This window comes from Mustela erminea, chromosome 15 (genome assembly GCF_009829155.1).
Source record: "Mustela erminea isolate mMusErm1 chromosome 15, mMusErm1.Pri, whole genome shotgun sequence".
Taxonomy (NCBI): domain Eukaryota; kingdom Metazoa; phylum Chordata; class Mammalia; order Carnivora; family Mustelidae; genus Mustela; species Mustela erminea.
Window position 1 is genome coordinate 52,697,091 of NC_045628.1, and position 20,677 is coordinate 52,717,767.

General features: G+C 39.5%; 2 protein-coding genes and 1 non-coding gene across 4 annotated transcripts in view; 1 reads left to right on the forward strand and 2 right to left on the reverse strand.

Annotated features, from left to right (window-relative positions):
- ELF1 (E74 like ETS transcription factor 1) overlaps nt 1-7,841 on the reverse strand; it is a 106,104-nt gene extending 98,263 nt beyond the window's left edge. Inside the window, exon 1 of one of the 2 annotated variants that reach the window (XM_032315254.1) lies at nt 7,770-7,841. The gene's annotated coding sequence lies outside the window, so the exon portion shown is untranslated. The remainder of the gene's footprint in view (nt 1-7,769) is intronic. The other variant, XM_032315256.1, reaches the window with a different exon arrangement.
- On the reverse strand, nt 7,668-7,739 carry TRNAE-UUC. Its single transcript has one exon. It is a non-coding gene; the product is annotated as a tRNA-Glu (tRNA).
- Nucleotides 7,842-8,418: 577 nt separating the features above from the next.
- WBP4 (WW domain binding protein 4) overlaps nt 8,419-20,677 on the forward strand; it is a 69,235-nt gene continuing 56,976 nt past the window's right edge. Inside the window, exons 1-5 of the mRNA XM_032315259.1 lie at nt 8,419-8,582; nt 9,561-9,633; nt 11,970-12,032; nt 12,122-12,245; nt 15,346-15,513. Of these exons, the coding sequence (XP_032171150.1) occupies nt 8,581-8,582; nt 9,561-9,633; nt 11,970-12,032; nt 12,122-12,245; nt 15,346-15,513 (430 nt within the window). The 5' untranslated portion in view covers nt 8,419-8,580. The remainder of the gene's footprint in view (nt 8,583-9,560; nt 9,634-11,969; nt 12,033-12,121; nt 12,246-15,345; nt 15,514-20,677) is intronic.

The window sequence follows — 20,677 nt, forward strand, 5'->3', positions numbered from 1 at the left end:
CCTAGGTTTGGGATTTTAAATCCAAAAGAGAGTTTAACTAAATTAAGAGATTTAAACTACAAAGAAAGATTTAAGATTGTTTAGAAGAATTGTCTGGACACTTCACTAGCGAAGTACCTTCCCAGAGATCTAAAACAAAGCAAAAAAGGTTTTAAATCAAAGTTATTTAATAGTGAGTAGTCTTCATTCAAAAATAAAATTTTGAATTTGCAAACACAGGTGCGCACATAAAATTTATGAAACAGATGTTACTTCTTTAACAAAATTCAAGTCACCTATACTGGAATTACTTTTCAGAGAACAAAATATTTATATTTACATTTGTGAAAATGAAGCCAGATGTGAAAAGTAAAAGGAGACGCTAGCTACCATTAATCCTAAAGTAATCACCATTCCAGCATAAAAAGGCAAATACTATACAATAACAAACAGCAAACTAAAGATCAAATTAAAATTTTCTTTATATAAGTACAATGTCATTTACAGTTTTAAAGCCAATACGATAATGAAACCATTAAAGATTAAAAAACAAATACCTCCCCAACTTCACTGGTTCTTGGTCCCAATACTTAGGAAAGGTGCAAATGAACCATGAAGTATCTCAAAAGTTACTTTCCATACCTAAACGATATCTAAATAATACTGCTTTTTAATAGCAATGTACCTTGTAAACCTAGATAAACATCTGCATTTTCACGATACATCAACTGTAGAATATAAGATATAAATGTTGCAAAAAAATGTATACAAGTCACCCCCCAGTCCCATTCCTTTACTGTGAAATAGTTAAATGAAACCATTTAAAGGATATCATGATATATGTCATGCTACACTTTTCAGAAAAACTCAAGGAAATAATGAGTTACTTAAAATCATTACTATTCTATTTGAAAATCTCTTCATTACCAAAATACAAGGTTCCTAAGAGGAAGTATCAGGTAACTGAAGGGCGAGGAGTCCAGTTGATACTTCAACCATTCTCCTCCTCAGTCTAGAAACCACATTCAGAAAGAATGCACCATTGCTGACCTCAGAATGCTGCTTCAGCCCACTTCTGCTTTACTGTTAATACAAATTTCAAGTGCTAAACAGCTACTCCACCCCTCCTGACACCTCAGGGAATATAAGCCATTTACAACATCGAGCTGTAAACAGCTCTTCTGCTGGGAAAGTTTTATTTTCTCGAGTTCTAGACAGAACCATTGCCTGAGTTGCAGAGACCAAGAAAGTCTTTCACAATCACTATTTCATTTTGAGTCAAATTAGTTTACCAGTTTAATTTGTGAGCAGACTGCCCTTCTAAATAACTAACACTGAATAAAATCTAAATTGTTTACATAAATACACTTAAGGCAATTTATCAAAGCCTGGACAATTTCTAACAATAAAATCCAGCCCTATAAAAAAATAAGAAGGAAGTCACTTTCACTTAGCCAAAGAAAAGAGGGAGGGTAGAGAGTTTTCAAATATTTCTCAAGAGCTACAACGGTCAAAAACAGTACCATATGTATTATAACATAGGATGAAAAAATTAATACAGGGGTGCCTGGGTGGCTCAGTGGGTTAAGCCTCTGCCTTTGACTCAGGTCATGATCTCCAGGTCCTGGGATGGAGCTCCACATCAGGCTCCCTGCTCAGCAGCCCCACCACCTGCCTCTCTGCCTACTTGTGACCTCTGTCAAATAAATAAAATCTTTAAAAAAAAAAAATTAGTACAATAGAAGGGGAAAAAAGACTATTTTACAACATGCCACTTTTTTTTTTTTTAAAGATTTATTTATTTATCAGAGAGAGAGAGAGAGCGAACAGGCACAAGCAGGGGGAACTGCAGGCAGAGGGAGCTGCAGACTAGCACTTGATCCCAGGACCCTGAGATCATGATCTGAGCTGAAGACAGAGGCTTTAACCCACTGAGCCACCCAGGCACCCCTCTTGGCAACTTTTTTAAAAAAGATTATTCATTTATTTGACAGAGCGAGAGATCACAAGCGGGCAGAGAGGCAGGCAGAGAGTGCAGAGGAAGCAGGCTTCCTGCTGAGCAGAGAGCCCAATGCAGGGCTCAATCCCAGGACCCTGAGATCATGACCTGAGCTGATGGCAGGCTTAACCCAATGAGCCACCCAGGAGCCCATCCTAGCAACTTTTTAAGACTATTGACTGTATTTTAAATTTCCTTTACTTAAAAGCCTCAGAAAAAGTTCAGGAAACAAATTTCAACCTTCCAACCCACATATTCCAACAGAGAAGAACCATGATGAGTTCGAAAATAGTGAATTTCAAATGAGTGAGGTTTTATTAGGATTCTTGATGATATTAGGTTGTCTAAGTCCACAGGGTGGCAGTCTCACAGCCTTAAATTTGTCTCTGGATTCAATGTACAGTTTTAGTATTCAAAATGCCACACACACACATAAAGGTGGGCAGCAGTAGTTTACTGTCTGACCAACCCTAGGAGTAACAGTTGCCTGTTCTCTCCAAATAAATGAACAAATAAATACATATTTATGCTTTGTAACCTCCCTATTTCTTTTAGGAGTATTTACTTCCTGACATCTTCAATTTTTTCTTCCATTTTACTTTTTTTTTTTTTTTTTTTAAATCTCATCCTTTGCATTCCACTGCTACCACCCTATTTAAGGAGAGAATAGAGACAAGGACAGCTATCAGATTATTTCTGTACTTCCGGAGACACTCCACCTTGTTTAAGGCCCGATACAAAGGGAGAGTGGGAGCAGAAACAGGAATGGGCAGATGAGAGTGGGCACTACAGACACAATCCTTCCATCCTCCGGTTCATCATGCACACTACCACCAAATTAGTTTCATCAAAAACTTTTATCACTAGAAATCCCTTTTCCCAGCTAAGTAAATTCCTTATCCCCAAATTCAAAGAGCTTCACAATCAGAACCTTCCAAAATTTCCTATCTAAGTGCTCTGGAAGAGGTAAGGGGATCTGTAAAATAAACTTTGAATAGAATTTCCAACTTCCTGGTTTGCATTCATTCATTCAAATACATTCTGAATGTTCTCTGAGTGCCAAGCACTGTTCTAGGCGCTGATGGTATAGAAGGGAACAAATCGAAGTCCCTGCTTCAAAGTTATTCTCTTGACTGGAGAGTCTTCAGTGGAGAGTTGTTAAAGGTAAGGGGACAAACCCACAAGTACTTCCAGCTCTCCACAGGTAAAAAAGCACCACTCGAGGCATACAACTGGTTGGGGGGGGATGATAAAGACACCAAGGATCTGACAGCACCAACATTGTCTGCTGCAGGCTCTAATCTATTTTTGCAGCCTTATTTCCAATTCCTATCCTGCTTGTACCCTCAGCTCAGCCAAAATGTGCTAGTGACTGTTAATCTGCCTCTACTCTGGCCTGCTTCTTTCTTAATGCCTTGCTTTCCACTATATCATCACCAGAAAATGCCTAACCAGACTTCAAAGCCCATCCCAAATGTTGCCTCCTATAGGAGGCCTTTTTCCATTCACTTCACATGACTCCAGATGTGATATCGTGGAGGCCCCCAAGCCATATAACCCTTGGCTTTGTTCCCGCTGATCATCTGTCACACTATGAATTGTATCATAATTATCTGTATAGATTAACCTCCTTCATCAGCTCTTTACTGAACACTTGCTACATCCAAGGAGCTAGAACTACAGTGTTAAATTATTCCACTTATATTTTTAAATGCTTACTATCCAAATGATAAAAATAAAATGTAGAGACAAAATATTATATAAGCTTTTTATTACTTCAATCTTTTAAGTTTTGTTGATATGCTCTACATACCATAGTTCACCCAAAGAATAGAATTCAACGTTTAGGTTATTTACTGAGTTGTGCAACCATTATCATTATTCTAATTTTAGGACATTTCAAACACTCTAACAAGAATCTTTTATCTCCATTAGCAGTCACTCCAAGCCATGCCCCTGTAACTACTGCCCCTTCACCTCCCAAACCTAGGCAACCATAATCTATCCTCTTTCTCTCCTAGATTTGCCCATTATGTACAGTTCATATAAACGGAATCATATAAAATGTGGTCTTTTGAGTTGGCTTCTTCTGCTTAGCATAATCATCTTGAAACTGATCTATATTATGTTATGTATTGGCTCATTCACTTTTATTGCCAAATAACATTTGATTGTATAGATACATCTTATTCATTCAGTTGACAGGCATTTGCATTTCTACTTTCTGCTTAGGAATAATGTTGCTATAAACACATGTACAAGTTTTTGTGCAGGCAGGTTTTAATTTCTCTTGGGTAGATACCTACGAATGGAAAGGCTGGCTATGGTAAGTCCATGTTGAACATTTTGAGGGAACTGTCATCCTGTTTTCCAGACTGCACACCATTTTACAGCCTACCAGCATTGCATGAGGGTTCCAACTACTTCACTATTGTTTGAATCTTAAAGAGCAAGAATGATTTCACTATTCAGCATCCTTACCCTCCAGGAGTTTATACTCTAGTGGGAAAAAAGGTTAAGAAATAAACAGAAACAAGGGAATGTGTTAATTTCAGGTACTAAGGAAAAAAGGAGAAAACAAAAGAATAAAATAAACAACAAAAAAAAAGGGTGATCAGAAAGACCTCACTGATGTTGACTGAACTATGAAGAGCTGGAGGGGAAATATTCTAGGCAGTGGAAACACCAAGAAATAAAAGTGGGAAAACAAGTTTGGCATGTTCAAGGAACAAAAAGGAAGCCAGTGTGGCTGATATATAATGAAGAGGCAGAGAAGGGAGGACATGAATTTGGGGAGGTAAATAGAGGCCAGATAATATTCAACCATGGCAAAGTCCTTGGATTTTAAATGCCATCATTTTTTAATCCCTTATGTTTCTTTAAATGTAGGTATTCATCTGTGTAAACATTTACTGAATGGTCATATAGCTTCTGATTGTGCCTTAGAGACTACTTGGGCAAATACATACCACTCAATTAGTATCCCTTTACTCTGTGGCTCATGAGGGGACACCTAAAACACCTAATGACTATCAGTGCCTTTTTGGTAACAAGGCACAAACACATAGAATGAAGCCTTATAAACTTATCACTGACCCTTAACCAATTTAAGGTGTATGCCTTATTGAGAGCAGCTATCAGCTCAGTCTTAGAATATTAAGGTCATTTTCAATAAAGCATGCTAGTAAAAATATAGTTGTAGATAATGCTCATGATTTAAACCAAGATTTCATTCTTTCAAAATGAATTCTAACTGACTGCTTTTCTCATTCTATCAATTAAAAATTACTATTCAACTGATGAACATAAAATACGGGCACAAGTCTCTACATTGCTTAAGGTTTTTAACAGAGTAAAGTTTCACATATTACTGCTATATTTGTTTTTTCAAAGGAGAAAATGTTTTGAAAACTCTAGTTACATACATGGTACTCCTTTGATAAAAGAACCTGTTATCTAGTCAAAATTTATTAAGGTGAAATTCTCTTCTACCATACCAGCTTGATCTCCCATGCCTCTTCCTCCAGACACTGTGTTCAGACAGTGTGCCAGCTTCATACCGTTGACTCCGCCTCCTCCTCCAGCAACCCCCCCCCCCTCCACTCCCCTCAGCTTTAAGATACATTCTCCACTTGGAGAAATCCAACCAGTTCTTCAAGGTTCAAGGCAAACACTCTCCCCTCTACCTCTCTTTGGCAGGTCTTAGGAGTAGAAGTGATGTTCTGTAACTCTGATAGTGCCTTACCCTGTTTGGCCTGGTACACAGTATAGGAGTCTGAAAAATACTGTCACCAAACTACTCCCTTCAGCAAACCTTTAAGTATACAAAAAGCAAAGCTATTTGCAATTCCTGGGTGCTCAGTTGAAAATCATATCCATTTTAGCACCTTGGTACTGTATGATACCAAGTCAACACAAAATGCAAGGTCAAGAACAATTAAGCCCTCTCCAGAGACAAGGCAGAGGGGTCTTTCCCCCCTTCCAAATTCCGACGGAGTTTTTTAGTAAATGGTTTCTCAATAATGACACAATCCTACTCTTCATTTAAATGAAACTTTCCCCACGTAAATAAAACGTTTCCACTTGCATGACCTATTCAAGAATTGCTCAATTCTTGCAACTCTATCCGAAGTTTCTGAAGATATGTATTATCAAGAGTTTAGGCTGTAAACAATGCGCACAGAGAAGGTGGAAGATTCACCCAAGGTCAATCCCGAGCTAATCGCAGGAGCGAAAATACAATTCCATTCAGTACTGTGTCCAAAACCTACTAATACGATCCTGAACATCGGGAACTTTCAAAAGCGTGTGACGGTGCTTGTAAATACTCCAAGATTTCAGCTCACCAAGAGATAAAATATTTTAAATTACGGAAGTTTACTTACAATATAAAAGTGATTAATCCTTAATCATGCGCATCACGTTAACAGATTATTTCAAAACGCACTGTGCGGTTAAAATATAAAAGTTTGGAAATGCGCTCACTAACCACCACTTCTGCTCTTCTCAATGGCACTGGCCAGAAACCCATCCACAAGAGCCACTTCTTCCTTCTCCAATTGTTCCCAGAGGCCCAACGGACTAAACATTATAGCTCACCCCATCTTCTAATTTCAGCTTGCATTTAAGATAACGCTTTTGTTTCATTTACAGCTCACATGCTGCTGACACAGCTGCCCCTTCTTTGTAATAAACACAGGGCTTCTATATTTAAAAATACAGTGAAACTTTGTTATAACATCCCCTCCCCAGTCTCCAGCCAATTTTCTCTCTTCCAAGCCCCACCTCCACCCCAAGATTCTTCCATCGGCGGCGCTCAAAACGTTAGACCCTTTGGAAAGTTAAATTTCTTCCCTAAAGACATCTCATCATAGTGGTATTTTTCTTCTCCGCGGCACGTGCGCGCGCGTCCGGGTGCGCGCTTTAAAGCGGGGCGGGAGGATTGGGGGTGGAGGGGGGGATTCCCTGCCCCGGAGGCCTTCCCAGGCAGTGGCACTCAAGTGCGTGGCTCCGGAGTCCGCGGGACTTTTGTGCGCAGAAACCAGCGCCCCCGAGGTCAGGCTGGGCGGAGCTGGCCGGCGGGCTCGGCCGCTGCGGGACAGCCGGGTGGACACGCGGCCGATCGGGCGGCGACGGGCAGCTACGCGGACGGGAAAGCGCGCCCGAAGGCACCGAGGCTCGCCAGACCGCCACGCCGCCGCGCGCCCCGCGACAGGCGGCTTTGTGCCGGGGGGCGGCGGGGGGGGGTTCCCCGTAAACAACAGGCGGAAAGAAACAAGGACTCCAAACGGGGTGCGGACTCCCGGCGCCGAGGGCAGGGGGTGAACACGCCCCACGTCACTTGGGACGGTCGGAAAACTACAGCCGCGGAGGGTGTGGGCCCGGGGGGGAGTGGTGCGGGGGGCGCTGGGAGGAGATAAGACTAGGCCGGAGTTAATCATCACCTCCCGAGCGTCTGGAAAAGGACGACTCGGGGCGGAGGGGCAGGAGGGCAGCCCCTGGAAAGTGAAACTCCGCTGGCAGAGGAGGGAGGCGAGGGACCCAAGCGCACTCGCTCCTCCAGTCTGCCCGGCGTAGCACTAATGTTCGTTTTTCACAAACTCATCAGAAGGAGACAAGTAGAGAGTCAGAATAGGGGAAACAAAATAAGGACGTTCTCCCATTCGGTTTTTTTAAAAGTATTACTTCGTTCCCATACCGGGAGTCGAACCCGGGCCGCCTGGGTGAAAACCAGGAATCCTAACCGCTAGACCATATGGGAAGTGCTGATAGAGACGCTGCCGTGACTCACCTGACAAGTGCACGCGCCCCCACTGCCTCCGCTCTGCTTCCCCACGCCGCTGTTCCCCCCGTCGCCTCTGCGCCACTCGAGCCGCCGAGCCGCCGCGGATGCCCACGCGCTCCCGGAACGAAGGAACTAGCCCGCCCGTGTGCGCGGGCGTCGCGGGGGCGGGGCGGGGCCACTCCGCCGCCTCCGGAAAGTTCTGAGGCAAAGCCCAGCAACTCGCTGCCCCGACACCAGCTGTTTCACCTTCCTTTTTCTAACTCCGCCAACGGCCCCCAGCCTACAGGTCCGGGTTGCTTCGCTGGTCAAAGTGCGTGCGGACTAGTTGGCAAAGTTGAGGGCGGCGACGTCTCGGGGAACAGCTGTTTGCGTTGGGGCGGAGGCGGCGCGCGAGCTCCTCGGCCACGAGCCAGCGAGCCTAGAAGGGTGGAGGTTCTGGATCCCAGGGGAAGAGAGAGAGTGAAGGCGGGATGATGCGGGGACTTGAGGCATGAAGTTCTTGTCCTTCGGCTCAGGTCCCGTCGCGCTTTCACCCCTTCTGGGTGACCTCAACCCCTTTATACCGACCCCACCTCTCAGGATCCCAGAGTACCGCCCCGTAGGGGGAGGGGAAGAGGAGGAGATTTCGAACGCGGATTGAGTCGCCTGGGCATCCGTAGTTGGGAACCGTGGAACCCTGGTCCCGGGGAAAGAGGGAGGTGTTCGGGTTTGGAGGCTCCGGTGGGCCTCGCGACGGGCTGGGTCCCAACTCGCCCCGCGTGGGGAACACGAGCTCGAGCCGGACCCCGGGGCGACGCACGGAGCGGCTGGTCCAGTCATGTGAGTCGGGTCTCAGGCTCTAAACAACGAGGTGTTGTTTCCCAGGGCGGCCCTTTCTCTGCCGGGTCTCGCCCTCCACCACCCGCCCCCCCCCCACCTCTTTTCGGCTGGAGGCGTGACGGAGGTGCTCTTAACTCGCTCGGGACCGGCAGCAGACCGGCAGGGCCGGTTTTCAGGGCGTTTGGAAATGCTATCCTTCGGGGCGCCCTGGGGGCCCGAAGCTCGGGCTTCGGGAGGGAGGTTGGCGGCCAGTTGAGGTTGGACTGCTGCCCGCGAAGCCGCCGGGAGCTCCCTCACTTGCACAGTTGGGGGGTGGCAAGCACCCTATTCGTTTCTGTAGCGCTTGAATCCTGGGGTATTGTGAAACTTTAGGGTTGGACTTGGGCCACCTCCGCCTTCACCGACTGGTAGAAACGGCGAGTCTTATTAGCATAACTCCCACTCAACCCCCCCCAAGCCTTGCAGGCTAAGAGGTCCCTTGGCTTTTCCAACTCTTCTCTTGCCCCAAGTCTCAAGAACAAATTGTATAAACTGATAGTCTCGGAGGAACCAGTCTCCCTCCAAAAGAGTCTTGTTCTTTGTTCCTTTGATGGAACTAACTTGATTTAAAGCAAACTTTGAGCTTCTTCAGGCCTCCATTATGGCAATCTCCCAAATTGCCAGAAAGGCCTAGAGAAGATAAATCTTTTCCAAGATGTTTCTTATTTCTTCATACTGATGATAGTGGCAAATGAGAAAAAAAAAATTTTTTTTAAGCACTTTTATTAAAGGAAGTTTTAAATCCGGTGCAGACTTCTTTTCTGGTGGCAACAATTTCAGATAACTGCTGCAGTGAGTTAAATACTAAAGGTAATGTGTATAATAAGACAGGATTCAGCAACAGGGTGTTATATTTCAGACTCTAAGAAGATATAAAAACATGCACAATTTTGCCTTTTTAATTATAAATAAGCTTAGACCTGTTTTTCCCTTTTTCAGGGCGGACTACTGGAAGTCGCAACCAAAGAAATTCTGTGATTACTGCAAGTGTTGGATAGCGGACAATAGGCCTGTATGATAATTCCACTATAAGAGAGTTTAATGATATTGTATTCCTGTGTTTCTTTTTGATCTGAACAGTATTTATGAAGCACCTTCAAATACATTGCTCTTGATTTTTCAAAACATTGAAATATTTCTGTTGTCTTTTCATTTCTTGTATGAAAGTGGTGAGCCTTCTTCCTTTTCATCGGGTTAAATTTGATTATATGTTGAGCCAAATTATATCTCTATGTCCTTTAGTCACATTCGGAAAATGGATGTTGACTGGGTCATCTCCGTGTTTATCCACATTATGATGTTGTTTAATACTACCATATAAAAAAATATTAAAGGGCAAAGCCCTTAATATATAAAAAGGAACATTATTGTAGTTTATCTTGTGTCTTTTCAACTCCAGAAAAATAAATTAAACATATTTGCAAAGCTTTGTAGCTATAAATGGTTTCATTTTAAAGAATATCATTACTTCTTTCATGGACTACTATGAAAATAGCAGCTCTATTAAGCATTTATTACTGTATCTCAATCTAGATTAAACTTTTAAGACATAAAAGCATCACTGATTTTTCCCTCTTATGTGCATGTCATAATGTATATATTATTATATACAGAATGTTTATATTATTATATACAGAAAGACGGGGTTATCTTTTAAGTATATATTCCTAGCCTTTGTACTTGATAGAGTTGCATGCACAACAGAACAGTAGCCCCGTTTTTAACAATGTTATACTTCTTTGATAGACATTTATTTACTACTGTGTACAAGGAGTTTGGGCATATTTTTTTCCAGGATTTTGTTTTTGGTCTTTTGAATAGTTGCTAAAGATCTTAACTTGTTTAACTTAGGCCATCCTTACATAAATTATGAATTCTGTACAAGTGGTTGATAGTTTCTCCTCTCTTGAGGTTCCTAATCAGTTCAATGAATTTTTAGGAGTCAAGAAGAGTAAATAATCCCTTCTAGGATAATCTTTGTTCTCTTTGGATTATTAATATACATCAGTTTAACCTTGAATTAGAAACAAAATTATTTTGTTTTGAAATGGGTCTTTAATATTCTTTGTGTGGTATAATTAACTTTAGGAAACCTGATATATGAAAATTAGAAGGTGAATTTTTTCCATTGTGAAACCTTTGTTTTACAATGTCTCACTTTAAAGAGGAATTCATGGTAGTACTTTAGGATAGCTTAGCTTAGATTTGATTGACAAAATTTATTTTGCAAGGTTTATCAGAAATTGTTTAATTGCGTACACCCAGACATTTGTAATTTAGGGAGCATTCCTGACTGTTTTAAATGAGTAATAACATTCACTCACTCCTTTGTCCCATCCAGTCACCATCACTTTTTGTAGGTTACCACTATTTTTCATTTTCTAGTCCATTTCATTGTTTCTGTTTGCACATACAGGTTTTTATTACAGCGTCATGTAAAACCTAGGATACCATACACATTATCCTTCACCATAGTTTTGTGGTTTTTTGTTTTGTTTTTTAAAGATTTTATTTATTTACGTACTTGACAAAGAGAAAGAGATCACAAGTAGGCAGAGAGCGGGGTGGGGGAGGGGAGAAGCAGGCTCCCTGCTGAGCAGAGAGCCCTAAGTGGGGCTCGATCCCTGGACCCTGGGATCATGACCTGAGCTGAAGGAAGAGGCTTAACCCAGGTGCCCCTCGTGTTTGTTTTTTTAATTGAACAGTATCTCCTGGAGCTCTCTCCACATCAGTATGTAGAACTTTGTTCTCTATTCCAGCAGCCAAAATTTGGTAGATAGTGCCAAATTGTCCTCCATAAGAGTTGTACATTTTATACCATTACCACAGTGTGTAAAAGTATTTGTTTATAAGTTGGAAGGAATTCCTTGCTGTCTACTTTCCTCATAGTTTGGAGGAATAAGTTCTAATATTGTTTATTCTCTCTGTTTCCAGAGCAGTAAAAATTCTAGAGACTTACATGTTTTGACATTTTATGTTGAGAGGTGTTTCTTGAAGTTAAGTTTTGTTCCCACTCCTCTTTCTGGCTTCATGTCTTGTTTGAGTCCTTGTTACAATCATATTAACTAGATTTGTCATCACGGGTACTTTGCATTTTTCTCCATTGATATGGTTATCATAGTTTATTTTAAGCACCAAAGGAAACCAGTCAGAGGATATGATAACAATTAACATGGTTCAGTTCCCTCATATCATTTGATTAAAAGGACTGATTTGCATTAAAATTATTTTTCTGTCAATCATCCCAATTTTGTTATGTTCCATTCCTCTATTTATTGTTACCTTACTGTGACCATTATGATATTAATGTAACTTTCCTTTGCATTTTCTCTTTTATTAATTTTCAAGAGTGTTGAATTTCATGAAAGAGGAAAGAATCATAAGGAGAATGTTGCAAAGAGGATCAGTGAGGTAATTTAATTAATTTATTTCTTTGCCAGTTTTTCTATGTAAATATCAGTCCTTTATCTGGCTTTCGATTTTATATGTGTCTTACATAGATTAAACAGAAAAGCCTGGATAAGGCGAAGGAAGAAGAAAAGGCATCAAAGGAGTTTGCCGCAATGGAGGCAGCTGCCCTGAAAGCATACCAAGAGGATTTGAAAAGGCTTGGCTTAGAGTCAGGTAAAAAAGCAGCCAGCATGTTTTAAAACTAACATCAGAGGTCATGCTCAGTGAGCTTTTATTGTTTCCATAAAGAGGTGGTACACTCAGGGTCTAGTCTTGGTGCTTTTCCTATGCATCATAGCTGTATTTAGACCATGGGACTTTGCTTATGCAATTTATTTTACTTTTAAAGCTTCATCTTGTAACACCTCCATTCATAACCATACTACCTTGGTGGTTAGCTAGTCCTAGTTCTGTCTTGGTCAGTGTTCATTTCAGACACAGCTGATTTTTTTAGGTACTTGGCTAAAAGGAGCTATTCATTAAAAAATAGGCCTTGCATTATAACCACAGTTTGCTTTATCCATATGGTCAAAAGTATGAATTATGTTTGGTTATTTAGTTGAGTTATAGTGAATTAGCCTTTTGTGGACAAATTTACTGATTTTACCACTAGAAGGCAGATAATTTTTTTAATTGGATAAATTTGACATAAAACATCGTTTATGCAGGTGTTACTTTGATGCATTTATATATCGTAATAAGATCACTACTAAAGCAATATTTACCACATTATCTATTATGGTATTGTTGTCTGTATTTGTTATACTGTGCATTCAATCTCTGTGGCTTAAGTACTACTTATTGCAAGTTTATAACCTTAAGCAGTATCAGCTTTAGCCCCCAACCCCCTATCCTCTGGAAACAACAATTTTACTTTTTGGTCTTATGAGTTTAACTCTTAGATTCCACATCAAGTGATATCATGCAGTATGCTTGTCTTCTCTTTACCTGACTTACCTCACTTATCATAATATGTTCAGGTTCCATCCATGTTGCTACAGATGGCAAGATATCCTCCTGTCTCATGGCTGAATAGTATTACATTATGCATATGTACTATTTCTTTTTTAATCATTCATCTTGTTGATGGGCATTAGGGTTGTTTACATATCTTGGCTGTTATGAGTAATGCTGCAGTAGGTATGGGAGTGCATATATCCCTTTGAAATCCTGCTTGTATGTCCATTGAGTGTATAACCAGAAGTGAAATTGCTAGGTCATATGGTAGATGTGTATTCAACTTTTTGAGGAACCTCCATAAGTTCTACATAGTGGTTGGACCAGTTCACATACACCAGCAGGATATGAGGGTCCCCTTTTTCCATGCGGTCACCAGCAAGAAGGTAAATAATTTGGAGGTTTGAAGATAACTCAGTTCCGAATAAAAGGCATTTATTTAAGTAGAGTGTATCAATCTTGTTGATGAACTTGGGCTTTAACTCAGGAGCTTTTCTGTCAGCATTTCTTCCATGACAACTCCATTATCCTTAAACCAGGCAAATAGCAGTCCCAGTTGTTGATCATGCAGAATGGTTGAGATAGTCAACATGGAATGATATTCTTTACTCTCCAAAAACTTCTTTCCATTAGTTTTTAAGCAGAATAATAAGTCAATTGGTATTGCCCTCATCAAATAAGGATAGTTGTAACCAGACTTTAAAAATATTATCCTGGACATTTTTAGTTAAAAGGAAGGGATGGGGGCTGTATTTCCATGAGGATAGAGCTGTATGCTTAAAGGAAAAAAAGGATAGAGGTGTTCCTGCAGGATTAAAAGGGAGTCGTTGAAAATTCATCTCATCAATTATATGGATTGGGAGGTTCCATTATGCTACCCTATAAGCAAATCAGTCTTTGCCTTTTGTACTTAAATGTATTTAAATAGGATTTTTTCAAATTATTTTTGATAGCCTCATTTTCTTTAATAGGATATACATTCCCCTTAAAGTGCAATAATGCAGTACAAAGAAAAGACTTTTAAAAACTAAATGCTTTTAAGGTTATCCCAGACATCTTTAGAGTTTTCTAAGTTATACGTCACTTTATAGTCTATTTGGAGGTGGTTTTATTTTTTCCCTGAATAACATGTCAAATACTTCCTTTCTTTTATTAAATAATTAAGGATATACATTGTGTTTAATGGCTACAGAGTAGTTAGGAGCACAGACTTTGGAATCCACCAGAATTGCCACTTGCTAGATATACAACCTCCAATTTTCACAAAAAATAAGTAACATAATGGTATAAACTGCTTATTACAGTGACCACTTGCAATAAGTGTTTAATAAAGGTTATGAAATGCCATAACAAAATGCCATAAAAGTGTCATAACTTATTTAACTAATCTCTTCCAGACTAACATTTAGGCTGCCTAGAGTTTTCACTGTTAGAATGAATGCTTCAGTGAACCGTTATGCAGGCGTGTTTTTTCATATTTATTTCTGTAAATTTAATCTCTATAGAGATGAAATTGCAGAATCAAAGTGTGAATATATTTTATATATTGATAGCTAATACCAAGCTGTCTTATCTTTGTACTTTTTGTCCATCTTTTGTTAGAATGTTGGATTTATTTGTAAGGAATCTTTGTTACAAAATTAACCATGAGCCATATTTGTTGTAAATATTTATTATTTGTCTTTTAATTTTTTTTTAGTTTTTAAAAATCTTAATTTTATTATGAATAACATAGCATATTATTTTTGTTGTTTATTTTTTTGTTTTTATTTTTGCTATAATGGAATATTTGGATTTGTATGTAGGTTTAACACTATTTTAGTTTGTGGTTTTTTTTTCACATATATCTTTAATCTGAAGTTTATATTTATGTGCAAACATGAGAGGGGACTTGGAGTGGAGAATAGCTCTACTTTTTTCCAAATAAGTAACTAGTCAATCCAACATCATTTGTTAAGTGATCTCTTTTTCTAATATGCATCAGGAGTCTGCATTTGGGTCTGTTTACTTTTTGTTCTATTTCATTCATATGTTTACCTACTCCAGGATTGGTTTTACTTTTTTTTTTTTTAATATACCAGTTGTTTTAGAGTAAGTTTTAACATCTGGTAGAATTAGATTCCCCTTATCATTTCTGTTTTATAGTTCTGGATATTTGTGCATATTTAGTTTTCCAAATGAGCTTTATTTATAATTTGTCAAGTTCCCAAAAGAATCTTCTTGTCAGACTTTTAATTGGAATAACACTATTAGTTGTTTCATACCAGGAAAAAAAAAAAGTGTTGGTACTTCACCTTTCTTATATCTTTTTCTCTAGAAATTTCAGAGCCAAGCATATCACCAGTAACAAGCACTATCCCACCCACCTCTGCACCAAAGCAACAGAAGGAAAAGAAGAAAAAGAAAAAAGACCCTTCAAAGGGCAGATGGGTAGAAGGCATAACCTCTGAGGGTTACCATTACTATTATGATCTTATCACGGGAGGTAGGTCAGGCATAGAACTGGTAAGAATGATAACTGACTGTTTATTTTGTTCTAGTTAATATTGGAACATTTAAACAATGGAAGACTGTAACTTGACATCTTTGCCACAATGGTAAAAAAATAATGTGCCCTTTATTTTTATTTTTATTTTTTTAAAGATTTTATTTATTTATATGACAGAGAGAAATCGCAAGTAGATGGAGAGGCAGGCAGAGAGAGAGAGAGAGGGAAGCAGGCTCCCTGCTGAGCAGAGAGCCCGATGCAGGACTCGATCCCAGGACCCTGAGACCATGACCTGAGCCGAAGGCAGCGGCTTAACCCACTGAGCCACCCAGGTGCCCAATAATGTGCCCTTTAAAAAGATATCCTTCTTAAAAAAAAGAAAAAGATATCCTTCTTATAGTGACTCAATGTTATACTTAGTTAAGCTCTTAAGAATGGGTTCCTTATGAGGCACGTGGGTGCCTCAGTCAATTAAGCATCTGCCTTTGGCTCAGGTGATGATCTCAGTGTCCTGGAATCGAATCCCTTGGAGTCCCGCGTCTTGTTCCCAGCTCAGGAGAAAGGCTGCTTCTCCCTTTCGCTCTTTCTCCCTTACTCCCGCCTTTATGCTTGTGCTTTCCTGCTTGGGCTCTCATTTGCACTCTCTCTTTCTCAAATTAAAAAAAAAGAAAAAAAAATTTTTAAAGGAATAGAATCCTTTCAAATTAATTAAAGCATTATATTATCTCAAGAGTATCTTTTGAAAGTATGAACTACATTAAAATAAAGCAATTTACATGGAAATAAGGCATTTCAGATCCACTTTACAAATTGCAGAGGTTCTTAAAATATTCTGTGGGAGAGATTTTCTATCCAAAACCAGACTGGGAATCAGAACCATTTTCTTTTTTGTGTAGCCATCTTGTAGTAAAGAACCCAGCCTCCTATTCATGTTTTGGATATCACTTTCTAATAAAATACACAGTGGTGTTTTCCAGTGGGAATATCAAAAGCAGTTTTGTTTTCCTTTAAAACTAAATGTATTGAGGATTTATTCATTTTAATTCTGAGATAAGTAAATATATTTATGTAGCATCTTACCATCCAGAATTATAAAATTTAAGATTAGAAATAAGCATAATACAAGGAGGAGTTTTAAAGTGCTGTGATACAATAGAGATGTAAAATTGTGTGGGAACTTCAAATTGTGAGGGAGTGTGATTATGTAGATGTGAGAGATTATCACAGAAATTACTTTTGAACCCATTTATAAATTAAAAGGAGAACATCAAGAATGATGTCTTCTTATTCACCATTTTTTTTTTTTTTTTTTTTTTAAAGATTTTATTTATTTATTTGACAGACAGAGATCACGAGTAGGCAGAGAGGCAGGCAGAGAGAGAGAGAGAGGAGGAAGCAGGCTCCCTGCTGAGCAGAGAGCCCGATGCGGGACTCGATCCCAGGACCCTGAGATCATGACCTGAGCCGAAGGCAGCGGCTTAACCCACTGAGCCACCCAGGCGCCCCTTATTCACCATTTGTATCCCTAGCACCAAACACAGTGCCTGGCATGGTATAGACACTTTATAGATATTTTGATTGAAAAAGATTGTAGTAGTTTGTTATGAGGGTGAAGCAAGCATTCCAAACAGGTAGAACAATATGAAGGTTTAAATAGTTTGAAAGTAAAAAAAAAAAAAAAAAGAAAAAATAAAAAGTTTGAAAGTTTGGGAAATAGTTATTTGGTAGAGGTAAAATATATAGTTCTCTGTGGGATGCTGGGGTGGCTCAGTCAGTTAAGTGGCTGCCCTCAGCTGAGGTAATGATACCAGGGTCCTGGGATTGAAGCCCACATCGGCTCAGCAGAGAGCCTTCTCTGTCTGTGTGCTGCTTCCCCTGCTTATAGTCTCTCCATCTCTGACAAATAATCTTTAAAAATAAATAAATAAACGCTTACTTTAAAAATGTATATACATACACGATCTCTGAAGATGTCATAGCAGAAGAAAGAGGCTACAAAAATAGGTTGGCGCTATGTCATGGAGGGCTAGGAAGATCATGCCATTTACTGAAGTATGGAATACAGAAATAGAGTAGGTTAAAGTGGGACAATAATAAATTCAGTTTTTGGAATGTTGAGGTTGAGGTACCTCCAGAACATTCATGTGGTAGTTTTCAGTGGCCGATTATAGTCTGGAATTTGGGAGATAAATTGAGACTAGAAATGTAGATAATATCTTTTTTTTTCTTCTTTAAATTATGTTAGTCACCACATAGTACATCATTAGTTTTTGATGCAGTGTTCCAGGATTCATTGTTTACATATAACACCCAATGCTCCCTGCAATACATGTTCTCCTTAATACCCATCACCGGGCTTACCCATCTCTCCACCACTCAAACTCTCAGTTTGTTTCTCGGAGTCCACAATCTCTCATGGTTCTTCTACCCCTCTGACTTACCCCCCCTTCACTTTTCCTTTCCTTCTCCTAATATACTCCATATTATTCCTTATGTTCCACAAGTAAGTGAAACCATATGGTAATTGACTCTCTCTGCTTGAATTATTTCACTCAGCATAATCTCCTCCAGTCCCATCCATTTTAATGGAAAAGTTGGGTATTCTTCCTTTCTGACGGCTGAGTTATACTCCATTGTGTGTCTGGATCACATCTTCTTTATCCATCCATCTGTTGAAGGGCATCTTGACTCTTTCCACAGTTTGGCTATTGTGAATCTGTTGCTATGAACGTTGGGGTGCATATGGCTCTTCCTTTCACTGCCCCTATATCTTTGGGGTAAATACCCACTAGTGGAATTGCTGGATCATAGGGTAGCTCTATTTTTAATTTTTTGAAGAACCTCCATACTGTTTTCCAAAGTGGCTGTACCAACTTGAATTCCCCTTTCTCCACAACCTCTCCAACATTTGTTGTTTCTTGCCTTGTCAATTTTTGCCATTCTCACTGGTGTAAGGTGGTATCTCAGTGTGGTTTTGATTTGAATTTCCCTGATGGCTAATGATGATGAACGTTTTTTCATGTATCTGTTAGCCATTTGTATGTCTCCTTTTGAGAAGGTCTTTTCATGTCTTCTGCCCATTTTTTGACTTACCTGTTTTTAGGGTGTTGAGTATGAGAAGTTCTTCATAGATCTTGGGTATCAGCCTTTTGTCTGTAGTGTCATTTGCAAATATCTTCTCCTTTTCCGTGGGTTGCCTCTTTGTTTTGCTGACTGTTTCCTTTGTGGTGCAGAAACTTTTTATCTTAATGAAATCTCAAAAGTTCATTTTCGCTTTTCATTTTCCCTTACTTTTGGAGATGTATCTTGAAAGAAGTTGCTGTGGCTGCTGAAGAGGTTACTGCCTATGTTCTCCTCTAGAATTTTGATGGATTCCTGCCTCACGTTGAGGTCTTCCATCCATTTTGAATTTATCTTTGTGTATGGTGTAAGAGAATGGTCAAGTTTCATTTTTCTGTATGTAGCTGTATAATTTTCCCAGCACCATTTATTGAAGAGACTGTCTTTTTTCCATTGTATACTTTTTCCTGCTTTGTCGAAAATTAGTTGACCTAGAGTTGAGGGTCCATTTCTGGGTTCTCTATTCTGTTCCATTGATGTATGTGTCTGTTTCTGTGCCAGAACCATGCTGTCTTGGTGATCACAGCTTTGTAACATAGCTTGAAATCAGGGAACATGATGCCAATTTGGGCTTTTCTGGTTCCATACAAATTTTTGGATTGTATATTCCAGCACTTTGAAAAATGCTATTGCTATTTTGATTAGGATGGTGTTGAAACTATAGATTGCTCTGGGCATATCATAGTAATTTTAACAGTGTTGATTCTTCTAATCCATGAGCATGGAATCTTTTTATGTCTTCAGTTTCTTTCATGAGTGTCCTTTAGTTCCCAAAGTATAGATCTTTTACCTCTTTAATTAGGTTTATTTCAAGGTATCTTGTGATTTTTGGTGCTATTGGAAATGGAGTCGATTCTCTAATTTCTCTTTTTTTTTTTTTTTTTAAAGATTTTATTTATTTATTTGACAGAGAGAGATCACAAGCAGGCAGAGAGGCAGGTAGAGAGAGAGGAGGAAGCAGGATCCCTGCTGAGCAGAGAGCCCGATGCGGGCCTCGATCCCAGGACCCTGAGATCATGACCTGAGCCGAAGGCAGCGGCTTAACCCACTGAGCCACCCAGGCGCCCTCTAATTTCTCTTTCTACAGTTACATTGTTAGTGTATAAGAAAGCAACTGGTTTCTGTGCATTGATTATCCACCACGACCAGGTGGGATTTAACCCTAGGATGCGGGGTGGTTCAACATTCTCAAATCAATCAGTGTGATAGAACACATAAATAAAAAAAGAGACAAGAACCACATGGTCCTCTCAATTGATGTAGAAAAAGCATTTGACAAAATACAACATCCTTTCCTGATTAAAACTATTCAGCTTATAGGGATAGAGGGGACATTCCTCAATTTCATAAAATCCATCTATGAAAAACCCACAGTGAATATTCTCAATGCGGAAAAGCTGAGAGCCTTTCCCTTGAGATCAGGAACTGACAAGGATATCCACTCTCGCCGCTGTTGTTCAACATAGTACAAGAAGTCCTAGCAACAGCAATCAGACAACAAAAAGAAATAAAATGTATTCAAATTGGCAAAGAAGAAGTCAAACTCTCCTTTCTCAGATGACATGATACTTTATGAGGAAAACCCAAAGACTCCACCCCCAAACTACTAGAACTCATACAGCAGTTCAGTAATGTGGCAGGAAAGAAGTGTAAATAATACATGAACTTTTAGGAGTATATGAGATCACAGGGAGAAAGAAGAGAACAAGTACAAAGGGTGGATAGTACATATATTGAAGGAAAGAAGAAAATACAGAAAGAAAAGAATGATCAGAAAGGTAGGAAATGAGATCAGAGTTAATCATGAAAAAAACCTTGGGCTGTCAGTATTATAGTTATTACAATTTTTAGAATCACAGTTTTGGATTACATGGAAATAATAATAATCACATTTTCCACTGAGCCTTAAGAGAAGTACATGTTAGTTAGTTCAGCAGTGAACCGCAAATGATTGTGTTTGCTAAGGATCACAAGTCTTTCTTAGATTTACATAGAAACTATTAATGGGGTGCCTTGGTGGCTCAGTTGGTTAAGCATCTGA